Source organism: Chanodichthys erythropterus, chromosome 6 (assembly GCF_024489055.1).
Source record: "Chanodichthys erythropterus isolate Z2021 chromosome 6, ASM2448905v1, whole genome shotgun sequence".
Lineage (NCBI taxonomy): Eukaryota > Metazoa > Chordata > Actinopteri > Cypriniformes > Xenocyprididae > Chanodichthys > Chanodichthys erythropterus.
In genome coordinates, this window is record NC_090226.1 from 6315000 (window position 1) to 6332390 (window position 17391).

General features: G+C 35.6%; 1 protein-coding gene across 2 annotated transcripts; it reads left to right on the plus strand.

Moving 5' to 3' along the window:
• Positions 1-6258: 6258 nt before the first annotated feature.
• Positions 6259-16759, plus strand: rrp9 (ribosomal RNA processing 9, U3 small nucleolar RNA binding protein). 2 transcript variants are annotated; one of them, XR_010895328.1, is made up of 16 exons: positions 6259-6464; positions 6581-6666; positions 6753-6865; positions 6971-7038; positions 9181-9222; positions 9319-9445; positions 9552-9676; positions 11402-11494; positions 11810-11910; positions 11984-12118; positions 12282-12344; positions 14034-14179; positions 14468-14547; positions 14808-14881; positions 16016-16111; positions 16524-16656. XR_010895328.1 is itself a non-coding variant. In XM_067387897.1 (15 exons), the coding sequence occupies exons 1-15, from the start codon at positions 6396-6398 to the stop codon at positions 16615-16617; spliced, it is 1416 nt and encodes a 471-aa protein (XP_067243998.1). In that variant the 5' UTR covers positions 6381-6395; the 3' UTR covers positions 16618-16759. The 2 variants fall into 2 exon arrangements, 1 of the variants encoding a protein (XP_067243998.1); XM_067387897.1 differs by lacking the exon at positions 16016-16111 and having other exon boundaries at positions 6381-6464; positions 16524-16759.
• The last annotated feature ends 632 nt before the right edge of the window (positions 16760-17391 follow it).

The window sequence follows — 17391 nt, forward strand, 5'->3', positions numbered from 1 at the left end:
TGGTATGGGTCATCAGCACAATGCCCTGAAGGAGACTGAGAAGTTTCGGCACAGCGCCATCTTGTGGTCAAAAGTTAAAACAAAATGTTACAAAAATGCTAATAACCTTTGACTGTATTCACCTATTGTAATGTCACTGGTCACAGTGGATTCCTTGGGTCATGCTGAGAACATAGATATCAAATTTTCCATAGTCAGCTGAACGTCCTGTCCGCCATATTGTTTTTCTTTAAAAACCTACTTTTTCGAACTCCTCCTAGACCGTTGCTCCGATTGTCACCAAAATTGAACCGTATCATCGTCAGACCATGCTGACAAAAAGTTATGGATTTCAAGTCGATACGTCAAATCGTTTTCATATACTGGAGCAACGAATTTGAGTCATGATGCAAAACCCACTCCTGAAGCTGTATCTCTGCACTGCTTTATCATATTTAGACCAAACTTGGTACATGTCATCACAAGCATGACCTGAGGCATCATGCAGTGTTTCGGCGCAGTGCCACCTACTGGAGTGGAGATATGAAAAATGGCTATTTTTGCTTTTAACTTCTAATGGGTTTGACAAAAATTCATAAATTTGGTCTCTTTAGATTCGAGGCATCATGCCGAGTCGAATGATATCCAATTTTCTCATATGGGCCATTTTGTTCTTCGGCCATTTTGAAATTTGTGCTAAAATGCTGTATTTTGTGAATGCATTTGTGTATCAAGTTACGAAACTCGGTATGGGTCATCAGGACAATGCCCTGAAAGTGCTTGAGAAGTTTCAGACCAGCACCACCTTGTGGCCAAAAGTTATAACAAAATGTACAAAAATGTTAATAACTTTTGACTGCATTCACCAATTGAAATGAAACTGGTCTCAGTAGATTATTTGGGTCATGCTGAGAACATAGATATCAAATTTGCCATAGTCAGCTAAACTTCCTTTCCCCCATATTGTTTTTCTTTAAAAACCTACTTTTTCGAACTCCTCCTAGACCGTTGCTCCGATTTTCACCAAAATTGAACCGTGTCATCTTCAGACGATGCCGACAAAAAGTTATGGATTTCAAGTCGATATGTCAAACCGTTTTTGTATAAATCTTCAGTGCTTTGACATATTGACACCGAACTTTGCAAGTGTCATTGTCACCTCACTCTGACCATACCACAACAATTTGGACACAGCGCCACCTATTGGTCGAAAGTGATGAAGCAGTAAATCCTCATTTTTGATCATTTTTCAGCTCTTTCACATAAAATGATCTTAATAGGTCTTTAATTGTTCACTGCTGCAGTTAGCCTGATGCTCCCAGTCGTGTTGGCTTGCTTCTTGTGCCGTTTTTGTGCTTGGCCCCGTAATTGCTGCTTGCAGCTATATTTATTATTCTTCTTCTTCTTCCGCTCTTGAAGTCTATGGCAGCCCATAGAACCGCTGGCGGGAAAGTTGTGAAATTTGGCACACAGTCAGAGGACAGTCTGACCTTTGTCCATAGCAAATTTGGAGTCTCTAACTCAATCCCTCTAGCGCCACCAGCTGTCCAAAGTTGCACTTATGTTTATGTTAATAACTTTTGAACCATAAGGGCTAGAAACACAATTCTTTTTTCCTCTTATTCCTTGGCTCAAGACGAATCCCGTCATGGAATTTTTCCGCCATTTTGAATTTTCTGAAAAACTTACTTTTTCGAACTCCTCCTAGGCCGTTACTCCGATTTTCATGAAAATTGAATCAGATCATCTTCAGACCATGCTGACAAAAAGTTATGGAATTCAAGTTGATTCCTCAAACCGTTTTCGAAAAACTAACGAACGAATTGTACGTAGTGCTTGCGAAAACAGAAGTAAGGCTGTATCTCCGCAACGCTTTATCGTATTCAGACCAAACTTGGTACATGTCATCACAAGCATGACCTGAGGTACCATGCAGTGTTTCGGCGCAGCGCCACCTACTGGTGCGGAGATATGAAAAATGGGTATTTTTGCTTATAACTTCTGATGGGTTTGTCCAAAAATCATAAATTTGGTCTCGTTGGATTCGGGGAATCATGCCGAGTCGAATGATATCCAATTTTCCCAATTCGGCCATTTTGGCCGTCGGCCATTTTGAATTTTGTGCTAAAATGCTGTATTTTACGAACGCATTAACGTATCTTTACAAAACTAAATAATAATATTTATTATTATTATTATTTATAATAATAATAATTATTTATTATTTATTATTATTATTATACGTTTTTAATATATATCTATTTTATTTATAATATATAATATAAATAATATATATAAAATATTATTATTAGTAGAAATTATACATTTGTATTGCATGTTTGTATGTGTATATATTATTTTATTTTATAATTATTAGTATGCTTGTGATTTAATTGTATATGTTCGCATATGTCTATTTTATTTTATGTATTTATATTAATATTAGTATTAATAATTAATTATACATTTTTAGTGTATATGTTTGTGTGTGGAATTCATTTATTTATAATATATTATATGCAGTAGTCATGTGTTTGTATTGCGTATGATTATATATATTTTATTTATAAATATATATATTATTATCAGAGTTTGAACTGTAAAAAAAAAAAATCGGGAGGGGGGTGTGGACAATGGTGGGTGGGCTGGGGCGGGGCCTAACTTCACCCACAGCCTTAGATGAAATCAACTGAAGATAAAAGAACACATTAAAACTCTCCAGATCTCAGCAAAAGAGGATTAAACATCTCCACAAACAGCATTACAGTTTCACATATTACTAAATAGATTGACTTTATTTTTGTCATTCATCTACAGAAGTTTTTATTGAGAATTAACAGAAGTTTAACGCTCATGTTTGTTTCATTTGAAGTCACCATAATGGTGATTGGTGTTCCATTAGTTGGGCTCTTAACTCTTATAATGTTTGGCTTCTCTTGTTTGTCAAACACATTTGCAGTAGCAAAAAAGCTGAAACGAGATCAGATGATGATTTTATAATCACTGTGTAATAGCCTGAATCACTGATGTCATTTGAATGTAGTAATTGTGTAGTGCCATTAATACATTTAAATTACAATCCCTGCTTTACTGCAACATGAGACCACAATGCATTTCAAAAATATAGAACAAAAACCACAGCAAAAATAAAAGCAAATAGTTAGAATTAAATAAAATAATAGGACAATTCAGCTGCATAATTTACTCATGCTGTGATGCATGCTGGGGGTTTTGTACTGTTGTTCCCAGCATGCATTGCGGCATGACACGTTTGATTGTCACTATTGTTGAGATGTACATTTCTACCTAAGAGGGTCTATGGTTGGAGAAAAGTTTGAGAAGCCCTGCAGCAGTCAACATGAAGTTTTCACCCGCACACCCACTGAAGCTAAACAGGGTTGAGTCTGGTTTATATCTGGATGGGAGACCTTCTGGTAGACTAGGTAGCTGTGGGAAGAGGTGTTAGAGAGGCTAGCAGGTCTGATCAACCTGTGGTCTGAGTGGGTTCTAATGCCCCAGTACAGTTATAATAAGCTGTACTATATAAAGGGTTAACATAAACCCCAGAAAATAAGGGGTGTAACTCTGGTGTAAAATAGTGCATACAGCACATCACATACTGCCGAATGCCCCAGTACAGTCGACATAAACTGTACTGAATAAAGGGTTAAAATAAACCCCAGAAAATAAGGGGTGTAACCCTGAGGCAAAACTAATCCCTACATTACATCACATACCATGCAGTTTCTCATAATTAAATAAAACTGACCGTCATTGAAATCTTGTAATGGAACAAAACCGACCATCATCAAATTCTCAAACGAAACTGGCCATCATCAAATTCACATAATGGAACAAAACCGACCATCATTGAAAGCTTGTGACGAAACAAAACCGACTGTCTTTGAAATCCCCTAAAAGAACAAAGGAACAAAACCGACCGTCTTTGAAATCTTGTAAAAGTACAAAACTAACTATATTATTGTGATCTCGTAACTGAACAAAACCGGCCATCACTGAAATCTCATGACTGAATAAAGCAGACATCATTGGAATCTTGTAACGGAACAAAACCAAGCATCATTGAAATCTTGTAATGAAACAAAACCGACTGTCTTTGAAATCTCATAACAGAACAAAACCGACTGACACTGAAAACCTACCATTATTGAGATCTCGTAACCCAGCAAAACTGTCTGTCATTGAAATCTCATAACGAAACAAAACTGACTGTCTTTGAATTCTTGTAAAAGGACAAAACATATATTGAGTTCTCGTAACTGAACAAATGAAAATTTGACTAACTAACAATGAAAATCGACGGTCATTGAAATTTTGTAACGGAACAAAGGAACAAAACCGGCCAACACTGAAATCTCATAATCGAATAAAACCGACCATCACTGAAAGTTCGTAAAAGAACAAAACATATTGTATTGAGTTCTCGTAACAAAACAAATGAAAATTTGACTGACTAACAATGAAAACCGACCATCATTGAAATCTCGTAATGGAACAAAACTGTCTTTGAAATTTCGTAAAAGAACAAAACCGACTGACACTGAAACCCACCGTCATTGAGATTTCGTAAAGAAATAAACTGTCTTTGAAATCTCGTAAAAGAATAAAGGAACAAAACTGACCGTCTTTGAAATCTCAGAACAGAACCAAACCGACTGACACTGAAAACGTACTGTCACTGAGATCTCCTAAAGAAAAAACAGTCTTTGAAATCTCGTAAATGAACAACAAAACCAGCCAACACTGAAATCTCATAATCGAATAAAACCGACCAACATTGATGTTTTGTAACGGAACAAAACTGCCCGTATTTGGAATCTCATAACAGAACAAAACCGACTGACACTGAAAACCTACCATTATTGAGATCTCGTAACACAGCAAAACAGACTGTCATTGAAATCTCATAAAAGAACAAAACATATCATATTGAGTTCTCATAACTGAACAAATTAAAATTTGACTGACAATGAAAACTGACCCTCATTTAAATCTCGCAGTGGAACAAAACCAACTGACACTGAAACCTACCCTTATTCAGATCTCTAAAAATGATGACACACAAAGACATCAAGATTCAGCACATGATTCTCAACAATGGTGGCAATCAAAAGTGTAATGCTGCAATGCATAAAAATAACAACTTTATTCAAAAATATCTATGGATGGTTTCAAAACACAGCTGCATGAAGCTTTGAATCTTTTGTTTTGAATCAGTGGTTCGGAGCATGTATCAAACTGCCAAAGTCACGTGATTTCAGTAAACGAGGCTTTGTTATGTAATGAGTGATTTGAAATTTCAATGGTTCACCACTGGGGGGCATGACTTTGGCAGTTTGATACACGCCCCAAACCACTGATTCGAAACAAAAGATTCATAAAGCTTCATGAAGCAGTGTTTTGAAATCACCCATAACTAGATATTTATATCGTTATTTTGTTTTTTGGCGCACAAAACAAATTCTTGTCACTTCATAACATTAAGATTGAACCACTGTAGTCACATGAACTGTTTTAAATACATCTTTAGTAGCTTTCTGGGTGTTTGAAAGTGTAAATTATCTTGCTGGCAATAGAGGCCTCTCTGAGCAATCAGATTTTATCCAAAATATCATAATTTGTGTTCCAAAGATGAGCAAAGATGTCATACAGGTGTGGAACGACATGAAGGTGAGTAATTAATTTCATTTTTGGGTGAATTAACCCTTTAAGGGGCTGTTTACACAACACTGTTTTCAACTAAAATCAGAAAACTTTTTATGCATTTTGACCATTTATTTACACGACAATGGCGTTTTGGTGGTCTGAAAATGCAAACTTTTGAAAACGGGTTTCACAATGCAAGTTTTTGAAAACGGTCTCTAACATGATATTTAGCCCCTGGAATGCAACTTTTACTCTAGGAGCCCTGACAACAACGCAGATTTTACTCCCCAGACTGCGATTTTTACTGTGGGACCCCACGGAAACACGACTGGGCTAGTTTTGAGTAGCAATTGGGTGGGTTATGTTGTGAAAACCTGGCAACCCTGGCCCTGATTATTATGAGTATAATTAGATGTAGTAGTAGTAGTAGCAGCAGTTACGCGGTTTAATTGCATGTGTGTATTATTTTATGTATTATTATTATTATTATTATTCAGTATATATCAGTTTCAGTCAAACTGCTGTGCCGTTATAAACAGTCACACAGCAGCTCATTTGAAGTGGTCGCTGTAATGTATCGTCTTTCCATTAAGCTGCGCTGTAGCGCAAACACACACACTTAAACGACCCGAGAAGAAGAACTCCAGGAAGCATGTGTTTGTGGCCATGTGTGTGGCAGCCAAGTAGCGCTAAATAAACTCAGGCAATCCTAAATTACTTGGTAAAAACAAGTAGTTTTAAACGTCATCATGTCATCCTTCTTTATAAAGAAAAAGGTAATCTCTGCAGCTCACAACAAAGGAGATTTAAAAAGAAAGGTACGTTTTTGCAATGAGAAATGAATTTGTATTTATCCTTTCAGCGTTCATGTTATTTGATGCTTTTTTCTTCTTTGATGTTGTACAAAATATTGCCATATTTATCTCCACGTTAGAGTAATGCAGATGATGGCAAAGGGAGATCAAAAAAGTTCAATAAACGAGTGGATGAAGAAATCTCCAGTGACTCAGAAGATGAGAGGTAATGCAGTGTGTTGTGGTGGATGAACGTTGATGTCATGTTGTTATGTTTAAGAGAATAAGATCACCTATGCCTTTCTTCTGCAGAGCTGATCCAAGCAGAAGAAAACAGGACGAGGAAGACTATGAGATCGATGAGACGCCGCAAGATAAGAAACTTCGATTGGCCAAACTTTACCTGGAGCAGCTGAGAGAGGAAGGTTTGTAAGACCATCACCATCATCATCCTCATCATCATCATTCATAACAGAATGAAGCATTCCCACAGTGTTCTGAACCTGTGTTATCTGTACTGTCATTGGCAGAGGACAAGAAAGCTGAGGAAGAATCATTTGAAGCGGATCTCATAGCTGGAAGACTGCAGGAGGATCTGGTAAATCCACTGGCTTTCATCAAAAACTTCTCATTTGCTTTTTGAGTGTGGTAGACAGTGTGATGTCACACTTTTTGCTCATTTATTCAGGAAATGTTTAGCATAAACCTTTGAAATGTTACCTCATATTTTTAACAGCATTACTTGTCAGTTACATTTGTAACATAAGATGCAGATTAACTTAATAATATAGTACAATTGAATCGAAATGCTTTTATTTGATAAATGAAATTGCTCTGATGTAAATGATTATATTAAGTATTGTAACATCATGTAAAACAAAGAGGGTTAGTTCACCCAAAAATGAGAATTCTGTCATTAATTACTCGCCCTCATGTCTTTCGAAACCTGTGAGACCTTTTTTCATCTTCAGAACACAAATTAAGATATTTTTGATGAAATCTGAGAGCTTTTTGTCCCTCCATAGACAGCAACTACCATTTTCAAGCCCCAGAAAGGTAATAAAGACATCATTAAAGTAATCCAAGTGACTCCAGTGGTTTAACCTCAGTTTTATGAAGTGACGTGAGTGCTTTGTTTGTGCATAAAAACATAATTTACCACTATTTATAAAATATTAATCTAGTTAAGAAGGTTGTCAATTGAGGGAAGTTCTCAATTTTCATCAAAAAGTTCTTTATTTGTGTTCTGAAGATGAATGATAGTCTCACGGGTTTGGAACGACATGAGGGTGAGTAATAAATGACTGAATTTTCATTTTTGGGTGAACTAACCCTTTAATACTACATGTAAAAACACACAACTAAGTTATGAACATTTGCAAAACCTTTCCCAAATTTGATTCCCAAACTTCCAGACTAAAATGTTTATTTAAATTCCCCCTGAGATTTTAGGTTAATATTTCAGTAATTTAACAACTTATTCACTTTCTCATGTTTCTTTAATGACATGCAGGTAAATAAATAAAATATTTCATATTGTTTTTAATTTTACATTTCTATGATTTAATTAATTATTAGCATTTCATAAATACACCATGGTTTAGCAGATGCAAATTAGTAGCAATATTACAAAAAAAGTAGGGCTGCAACGATTAATCGTTTGAAAAAAAAAGTCTGTGTTTACGTAATATATATGTGTGTGTTCTGCTTATTCATGCTTTTATTGTCTTAAAGAAATGAACTTTTTTTTTTTAGGGTTGCAACGATTAATCGTGAATAATCGTTTGCAAAATAAAAGTCTGTGTTTACGTAATATATGTATGTGTTCTGTGTATAATAATTATCTATATATAAATACAAACACATACAGGTATAAAGTTTAGAAATATATGCATGTATTATAAATATATATATTTATATATATTTTATATTACATATAAGCAAATATTTTATATATAAATATAAAATTTTTCTTAAATATATACATGAATGTGTGTGTATTTATATATATATATATATATATATATATATATACATAATTATCATACACAGAACACACACATATATATTACGTAAACACAGACTTTTTTTTTTTCAAACGATTAATCGTTGCAGCCCTACTTTTTTTGTAATATTGCTACTAAATCAGACTCAAAACTAGGGCTGTCAAATGATTAATCGCATACAAAATAAAAGTTTGAGTTTGCATAATATATGTGTGAGTACTGTGAAATTAATATGTATATATAAATACACAAAAATTAATGTATATATTTAAGAGAAATGTAATTTATGTACAAAATATTTTTATTCATATAATAAATTATATAAATAAATATACATATACTTGTAACTAGTCTCAGTTATATACATGAATGAATGTATTTATATATACATAATAAATATATACACAGTACACCCACATATATTAGGCAAACTCAAACTTTTATTTTGTATGCGATTAATCGTTTGACAACACTACTCAAAACATTGAGAATGGTTTAAAAGGATGTATGGTTGGATTCATTCATTGTAAATAAAAGAAAAAAATGACATAAAATAAAAATTATTAATTATTAATCACTTAATCTGTTGATTTTTACTAAAACTGTTATTTTGGAGGATGTTGTATATGGCTACAGTGAGTGTATTGTGCATAAATTGATTACTAATGTAACATTTGAGTGTTATAATTCTCCCTGTTCTCCTCTAATCACTTGTTTTTATTCATCCTCCACAGCTGGAACAGAAAGGCAAACTGCAAAGACTCATAGCCAAAGATGTGAGTGACATTTTTCATTAGCTGCTGTGCAGATACTATATCTTTATTTGCCATTGTTACTTCCTGTTAATGACATCACCCTGATGTGTCCTCCAGCTCATAGCTCCAGACCCAGAGGAGATCAGGTTGTTGAGAGGACACAAATTATCTGTCACATGTCTCGTCATCACCCCAGATGAGAAATACATCTTCTCTGCAAGCAAAGACTGCTCAATCATCAAATGTGAGTCTGACTCGTCCACTGCGCTCTGCTTTAATGCTCTACGTTTTAGATTGAGTAGACGTTTTAAGCTTGTGTCGTCTGAATGAATGATGTATATGATCTGCAGGGGAGGTGGAGAGTGGAAAGAAGGTGCACAAGATGGCAGGAGGACGGAAGGGAACAGAGGAGCGTCACGTGGGACACACCGCTCACGTTCTGAGTATGGCCATATCATCTGATGGGAAATACCTGGTGAGAGCAGCTATTGTTGGTCATTTTTCCTTAACCCAAGGTTTTTTTGCACACAATTTGAGCCTTAGAATTAAACTGGCTTTATTTTTGTTGCCATGTGCTAATAGAGTCAAACCAAACATTATTATGCAGACACTAGATATCATTTTTGATATATTTTTACTAGTGGGTGCAGGACACTATAGTTCATTTATGTAAGTGAGGATAGCAAAATAAAGTAAACTGTGACATATTATACCCAAAAATTCTTCATACAGTGGTAAAATTGATGATAAATTTGGGACCAAAAATTATTCAGACACTTTGACCATGTTTTGCTTAAGTGTTATCTGACATAATTAAGGTTATTTTTTTCTGACACAGTTTAACTCTGAGATCTTGTCATTTTATTACCATTTTTTTAAACTATAGTGAATAAAGTGTATTAATGAAAATGTTCAAGGTGTCTGAATAAATTTTGGTTTGACTATATTCATCCCCAAAATAACAATTATTTTAAATTCAGTAATATTTTCAATAAGTTCAGTAAATGTTTTGGACTTTGAAGAAAATATGTGTATATATGTATCTGTGTATATGTATACACTACTGTTCAAAAGTTTTGGGTCAGTATGTTTATTATTATTATTATTATTATTATTATTATTTAAAGAAATTAAAGGTGCCCTAGAATTAAAAATTGAATATCTCATTTGTTTAAAAACCTCAGAAGAACAGGCGAATCTCAACATAAAGATCATTAATATGTATGACTCCAATATTTGCATATGCCAGCTCATGTTCAAGGCATTAGACAAGGGCAGTAACGTCTGGATGTGCACAGCTGAATCATCAGACTAGGTAAGCAAGCAAGAACAATAGTGAAAAATGGCAGATGGAGCAATAATAACTGACATGATTCATGATTACATGATATTTTTAGTGATATTTGTAAATTGTCGTTCTAAATGTTTTGTTAGCATGTTGCTAATGTACTGTTAAATGTGGTTAAAGTTACCATCGTTTCTTACTGTATTCACGTAGACAAGAGAGCCGTCGCTATTTTCATTATTAAACACTTGCAGTCTGTATAATTCATAAACACAACTTCATTCTTTATAAATCTCTCCAACAGTGTGTAATGTTAGCTTTAGCCACGGAGCACAGCCTCAAACTCATTTAGAATCAAATGTAAACATCCAAATAAATACCATACTTGTGCGATTAGACATGCTGCATGACGAACACTTTGTAAAGATCCATTTTGAGGGTTATATTAAGCTGTGTGAACTTTGTTTATGCTGGTTAAGGCAGTCGCGAGCTCCGGGGGCGGGGAGCACGAGAATTTAAAGGGGCCGCAGCCTGAATCGGCGCATATTTAATGATGCCCCAAAATAGGCAGTTAAAAAAAATGAATAAAAAAAAAAATCTATATGGCATTTTGAGCTGAAACTTCACCTTAGACTTATATTACATCTTTTAAAAAGACGTTCTGCGGCACCTTTTAATACTTTTATTCAGCAAGGATGCATTAAATTGATCAAAAGTGGAGAAACATTTATAATGTTACAAAAGATTTCCATTTTATTTCTATCTACCCATCTCATGTTTGTGAATTGCATTGTTTCAGAGTGATTTTACTGTTATTTTGGTGCTTTTTTTTTTGATCTCAGAGTTTTTTTGTCAATTGATTGAAAACACAAAGTTGGATGCAATTTAATGGGTATGTTTTTCTTTATTTTCTAGGCTAGTGGGGACATAAATAAACTCATCATGATCTGGGATCCTGTGACATGTAAACATCTGTACAAGTTTACAGGACACAGAGGCGCTGTATCGGTGAGTACAAGATCTTTTATGGATACACGCATTTTAATGAATCCTCATGACTTTAGATCAGGGGTTCCCAAAGCTGCTCCTACAGGGCCACTCTTCTGCAGAGTTCAGCTTCAACCCCAAGTAAACACACCTGAACCAGCTAATTCAGGCTCACTGTGTTGGAGCTGAACTCTGCAGGACGTTGGCCCTCCAGGAGCAGGATTGGACAACCCTGCTTTAGATGATAGGAAATTCCTGGCTTCATTTCATTTACTTGCTGTTTGTACTCATGTGACTGAATTTATCAACGCTTCTGTTTCACTGCTTCCTCCACAGGGTTTGGCCTTTAGACGAGGGACTCATACCCTCTATAGTGCATCACATGACCGCTCAATAAAAGTGTGGAGTGTGGACGAGAACGCTTATGTAGAAACCCTGTAGGTACACCAGCTGATGTGGGTGTTATAATAAACAAGAGAACCGTACTCACTCGTTATTCACATTCGTCAGGTTCGGCCATCAGGACATGATCACTGGGTTGGACTGTTTGAGCAGAGAGAGATGCGTGACCACAGGAGGACGAGACAGAACAGTCCGAGTGTGGAAAATTGCAGAAGAATCACAGCTCGTCTTTCACGGACACGAGTGAGTTTGACACTGAGACGTACTTTTCTTACGTTATGACTTCAAAACTTCCCATATTAAAGCAGTCAAGAGTTGAGACTTCTTTTGTCATATTCAAGGATGAATTATTTTCATCTTCCTGTATCTAATGATGTTTTTGTCCTTGTCTTCTGTTTGTCTGAAGGGGCTCCATTGATTGTGTCCAGCTTATTAATGAAGAACATATGGTCACAGGTGGAGATGATGGGTAAGACTTTCTTTCAGTTTTTCCTAGGGCTAGATTTTTTTTTTAAAGAGAGACTTTCATTAATAGTAAGCATTATTACATTATGCTACACTATCATTAACCAGTGTTATTATTGTTAAAACTAAAGGGGTGTTTATATGACTTTTTATGCATTTTGGCCATTCATTTATGCAACAACAATGTTTTGGGGAAACTCAGAACTTTTGAAAACGTTTGCGCATGCATGTTTTCCCATGATAGTCTGAACACCTGAAGGTCTGACCCAAGTTTGGTTGTAACTTGAAAGCATTAGGGGAGATACATTTTTAATTTTGGCTCAGAATCAGCAGCTTAAAGGAACACTCCACTTTTTTGGGAAAATAGGCTAATTTTCCAACTCCCCTAGAGTTAAACAGTTGAGATTTACCGTTTTTGAATCCATTCAGCCAATCTCCGGTTCTGGCGGTACCACTTTTAGCATAGCTTAGCATAGTTCATTGAATCTGATTAGACCGTTAGCATCGCGCTTAAAAATCACCAAAGAGTTTTTATATTTTTCCTATTTAAAACTTGACTCTTCTGTAGTTAAATCATGTACTAAGACCGACAGAAAATGAAAAGTTGTGATTTTCTAGGCTGATATGGCTAGGAACTATACTCTCATTCCGGCGTAATAATCAAGGAACTTTGCTGCCGTTCCATGGCTGCAGCAGTGCAATGATATTACGCAGCGCCCGTGAGCCCCTGCTTGCACAGGGAACGTGCCTTGCAACCATGGAGACGTTTGTGAGAGACGCTGCGTAATATCATTGCGCCTGCTGCAGCCATGATACGGCAGCAAAGTTCCTTGATTATTACGCCTGAATGAGAGTATAGTTCCTAGCCATATCAGCCTAGAAGATCGCAACTTTTCATTTTCTGTCGGTCTTAGTACACGATTTAACTACAGAAGAGTCAAGTTTTAAATAGGAAAAATATCAAAACTCTTTGGTGATTTTTAAGCGCGATGCTAAAGGTCTAATCAGATTCAATGAACTATGCTAAGCTATGCTAAAAGTGGTAGAACCGGAGATCGGCTGAATGGATTCGAAAACGGTAAAACTCAACTGTTTAACTCTAGGGAGTTGGATAATGAGTCTATTTTCAAAAAAAGTGGAGTGTTCCTTTTAAATAGCAAATATTTAAAGAAATAAATATTTGATGAAACTTGGAAAATATTGCCTTGGCAAGTGCTAAAATGACTAAAACTGAAATAAAAATAAAGCTAAATAGAAATCTATATTAAAAATCTAATGAAAATGACAAAAGCACATAATGAAATTATGAGAACTTAAACTTCAAATATATAAATAAATATATATATATATATATATATATATATATATATATGTATATATATATAAATATATATATATATATATATATATATATAATTATGTAATATGAATAAATACTCAATAGTAAATAAATAATACTAAAACTTAAAAAGCAATTAAATTATTCTGGGATGATAAAAATCTATAGAACGAATTAACACATGAAATGTGGTGTTGTTATATTACTGAAATATTAACTTAAAATCTCGGGGGTGCTTTAAGTAAATATTTTTTAGGTCAAAAGATTTCGGTTGTCAAAAATATTTGTAAATCCATGCTTTAATGCATAAATGATGAAATGTCACCCTGCTGTTTTTTTTTTTTTTTTTTTCAGCGCTATTTCTATTTGGACAGTTAATAAGAAGAAGCCGGTGAGCACAGTGAAGAAAGCCCACGGTAGCCATGGCAACGGGGGTCTGGAGCAGCCCAACTGGGTGTCGTCTGTGGCGGCGCTGCACAACTCTGACACCGTGGCATCAGGTACACACACACGCACACGCACACACACGCACACACAGGCACACACAGGCACACACAGGCAACAAACCCAGTGCACTTAAATCCACAGCCGCCCACCAACTCTCATTTGCTCTTTTGTCACATACACGCACACAAACACACGATTACCCTCAAGTGCAATATTACCATCATAATCTGTCCTCGTTCCACTTTGACCTTGTTCACAAAGCTCTCCGCCTTCTGTATTTCCATACGAGACTGCTCTCCAAACACCTGATTACCATCAACATCATTGTTGTCCCTCCCCAGGCTCTCATAATGCAGCGGTGCAGCTGTGGAAGTGTGGGCAGGGATTCAGAGGCCTGGAGCCGCTCTTCAGCATCCCTGTGGTGAGCAGTACAGATCCATACAGCTCTATTAGATGGGTTATAGTCCGTCTGCTATTGAATCCCATCCTATTGTGTGTGCGGATAAAGCAGTACACTTCATCTGGAGGGGATGAATAATGGATCAGTTAATAATACCACAATTTTTCACAACTGCACAGTGTCCACACAGTGATTATGTGCCTGTCAGATGTGCGTCTCTTACAGTAAGTGTAACCTGCTGTATAATGAATGTTAATACGCTTTTATTATTTCTCGTTTAGACTGGATTTGTGAACAGTCTGAAGTTCTCAAACTCTGGGAAGTTTCTCGTGGCGGGAGTTGGACAGGAGCACAGGTGAATTGTTTTTAAGCGTAGCGATTATCTGCATTCACTGATTGACAAATGATTATTTCTTGTGTCATTTGCAAAAAATCGAATAGTGCGCATTTTCAAATATTCTTTAGTAAATTGAAATTCAGCTATTTTGTGTGCATTTTATTGGTGGTTGTTTAATTGTATGGTATACTGTACATCAACACTAGTGGTTCAACAGTTCACAAAACTCACAGTTTGGATCATATTACAGTTTTTGTGTCACGGATCGGATAATTTTTCAAATCCGCAAGAGAGAAAAAAATTTGCTTTCCATTTAAAACTCACTTTAAGTATTCCGATACCACAGCAAAAACTACTAACCTAACTAATAAAGTTAAAACATTATTAAAGACAAGTGAACAGTCCATAAAAAAAACAAATACACTAATTACAAGCATAGATAAATACAGTATTACATAGCTACAAATAAAGAAAAGTTTAACTGTAGTATTCATTTTTGGGTACAGAAATGTAATAATTAAATGTAAAATAACACTGTTCACTTTAACAAAGATTAATCAATATTAACTTTATAAAGCTGTGTTTTGTTGTTTAACAATGACAGCAGGTATTTATAGGCTGCGGTCACTTTAAGATCCCACGCACGGATCCAAAATAATGATATATATCCTATTACCTTCTCAACTCTCTCTGCGTTCACTTAAGACACAACCGACTGTGTTTTCGAGGATATTTGCCGAGATGGGTATTTTAACATAATTTTGTGTGTATGTGTCCATCTAAGTGCAAGGAGACAATCAATTTGGAGTTTGCACGCTTTCTGAAACGCGCCTCTCTCTGTGCACACGCACGCTTCGGGTGTGTTTGTGCGCAGTAGGTAACAATGCGCGACTACCGCGTTAAACTCTCCTTTGCCTCTTCCAGCTTTGGAATGGTTCAAAATCCATTGAATGTGTAAACTAGCAAGGCAAAACACGTGCAAATGATAACCTTTCACTCTATGGCGGTTAAACATGCAGTTAAATCACATGCGTGCCGGACTGTGGAGCCTGGTCCATACGTATCGCGGATCAAACCCTTAACCAACACTATATCAGCCATTAGTCTCTAAAGCCACATTTCCACTGAAATTACCAGGAACATTTTTCCCAGAAACTTCATTTAGACCCTGGTTCCTGTGGTGGAAACACACCGAGTGCCACTCTAAAGTTCCTGGGGAAAGTCCCGCGGTGGAAACGCGGCTTAAATGTCAGTAACTATCAACATTATATCAATAGTATTGGCAATTAAAAAACAGATCCTTTACATAATATATAAACATGTTGAGTTTGATCTTATGTAGGAGGTTTATTTTGTTATTAGTGACATTGATCAAAAGATTGAGTTCAGCTACCAGTCACTGAAGGTTACTCAAAGGTAGATGGGTAACTTATTAATGTATTAATAATGAATACAAATATTAATATATTATATTTACTTTATACTTTTTAAATTTAATCAAATATTTAATGCATGTACCTTCAAGGCATCATTTCATGCAATAACATTGTACTACCACTAGATGGCACTAATGTGAAGTGAGTTGGTCCTTTGTGCAGCATTTACACATTTCATCATGTTGACATTCTTGAGCTCAGTGTATCCTGTTTTCTTTTTTTAGGTTGGGCCGATGGTGGAGGGTAAAGGAAGCTAAGAACGGACTGTATATCATTCCTCTTAAAAGACAAGCTAAAGAGCAAGAAGTGGTCCAGTAATGTGGCCTGATCTAGGACTTGAATTTGGTTTCGGAGAACTTCTGGTTGCCTTTTTGTTTTGTTTTCATGTCAGAGCATGATGTAAAAGAGAAGCTTTTGATTAAATTTCTATGGTATTGATCTGTTTCGCTACTTATGTCTAGAGCTCTATATACAAACACAAATAGAGGATTAGAGTATCCTGTGAGCCAAATGAAGACTTCTGTGATTTTTTTTTTTTTTTTTTAAAAAGAATTTATTTACATATATTACAAGTATAACACTGACTGGTTCACCAAAATTCACATTAAAACATCTGTATTGTTACCTACTTTTCCAAAACTGACCACTAAGAATTTAATGCAAGTTCAAAAAAAGGGAAATACAGAATATAGTTAGTTTTTCCATCTTGCAATGACACCTAAACTAATCCATGAGGACCAAACGTGAGACTTTTTACCACAACACTAAACAGACAAACTCATCTCCAAACGAAATTGGACTATTTTACCACCAAACTAAAACAAATTGGTTACAGTCTCCCATTTACTGAGAATACAGCATCTAAAATCACATACCCTGGGGTACATAAAAAAAAATCATGATATATTTTGTGCAAGTCTCATGGGTGATCAAGTTCCTGCGGTTGCAGTACTCACAAGACTGAAACATTCGTTTATCTTTATTCGTTTGCCTTTCCCCAACGACGACTCGCTGAAGTCCAACGAAATACAGTTATAAAGACTGAGAAATCAAAGTCTACTGTTAACATTACTTAAGACTAGTCAATATCTT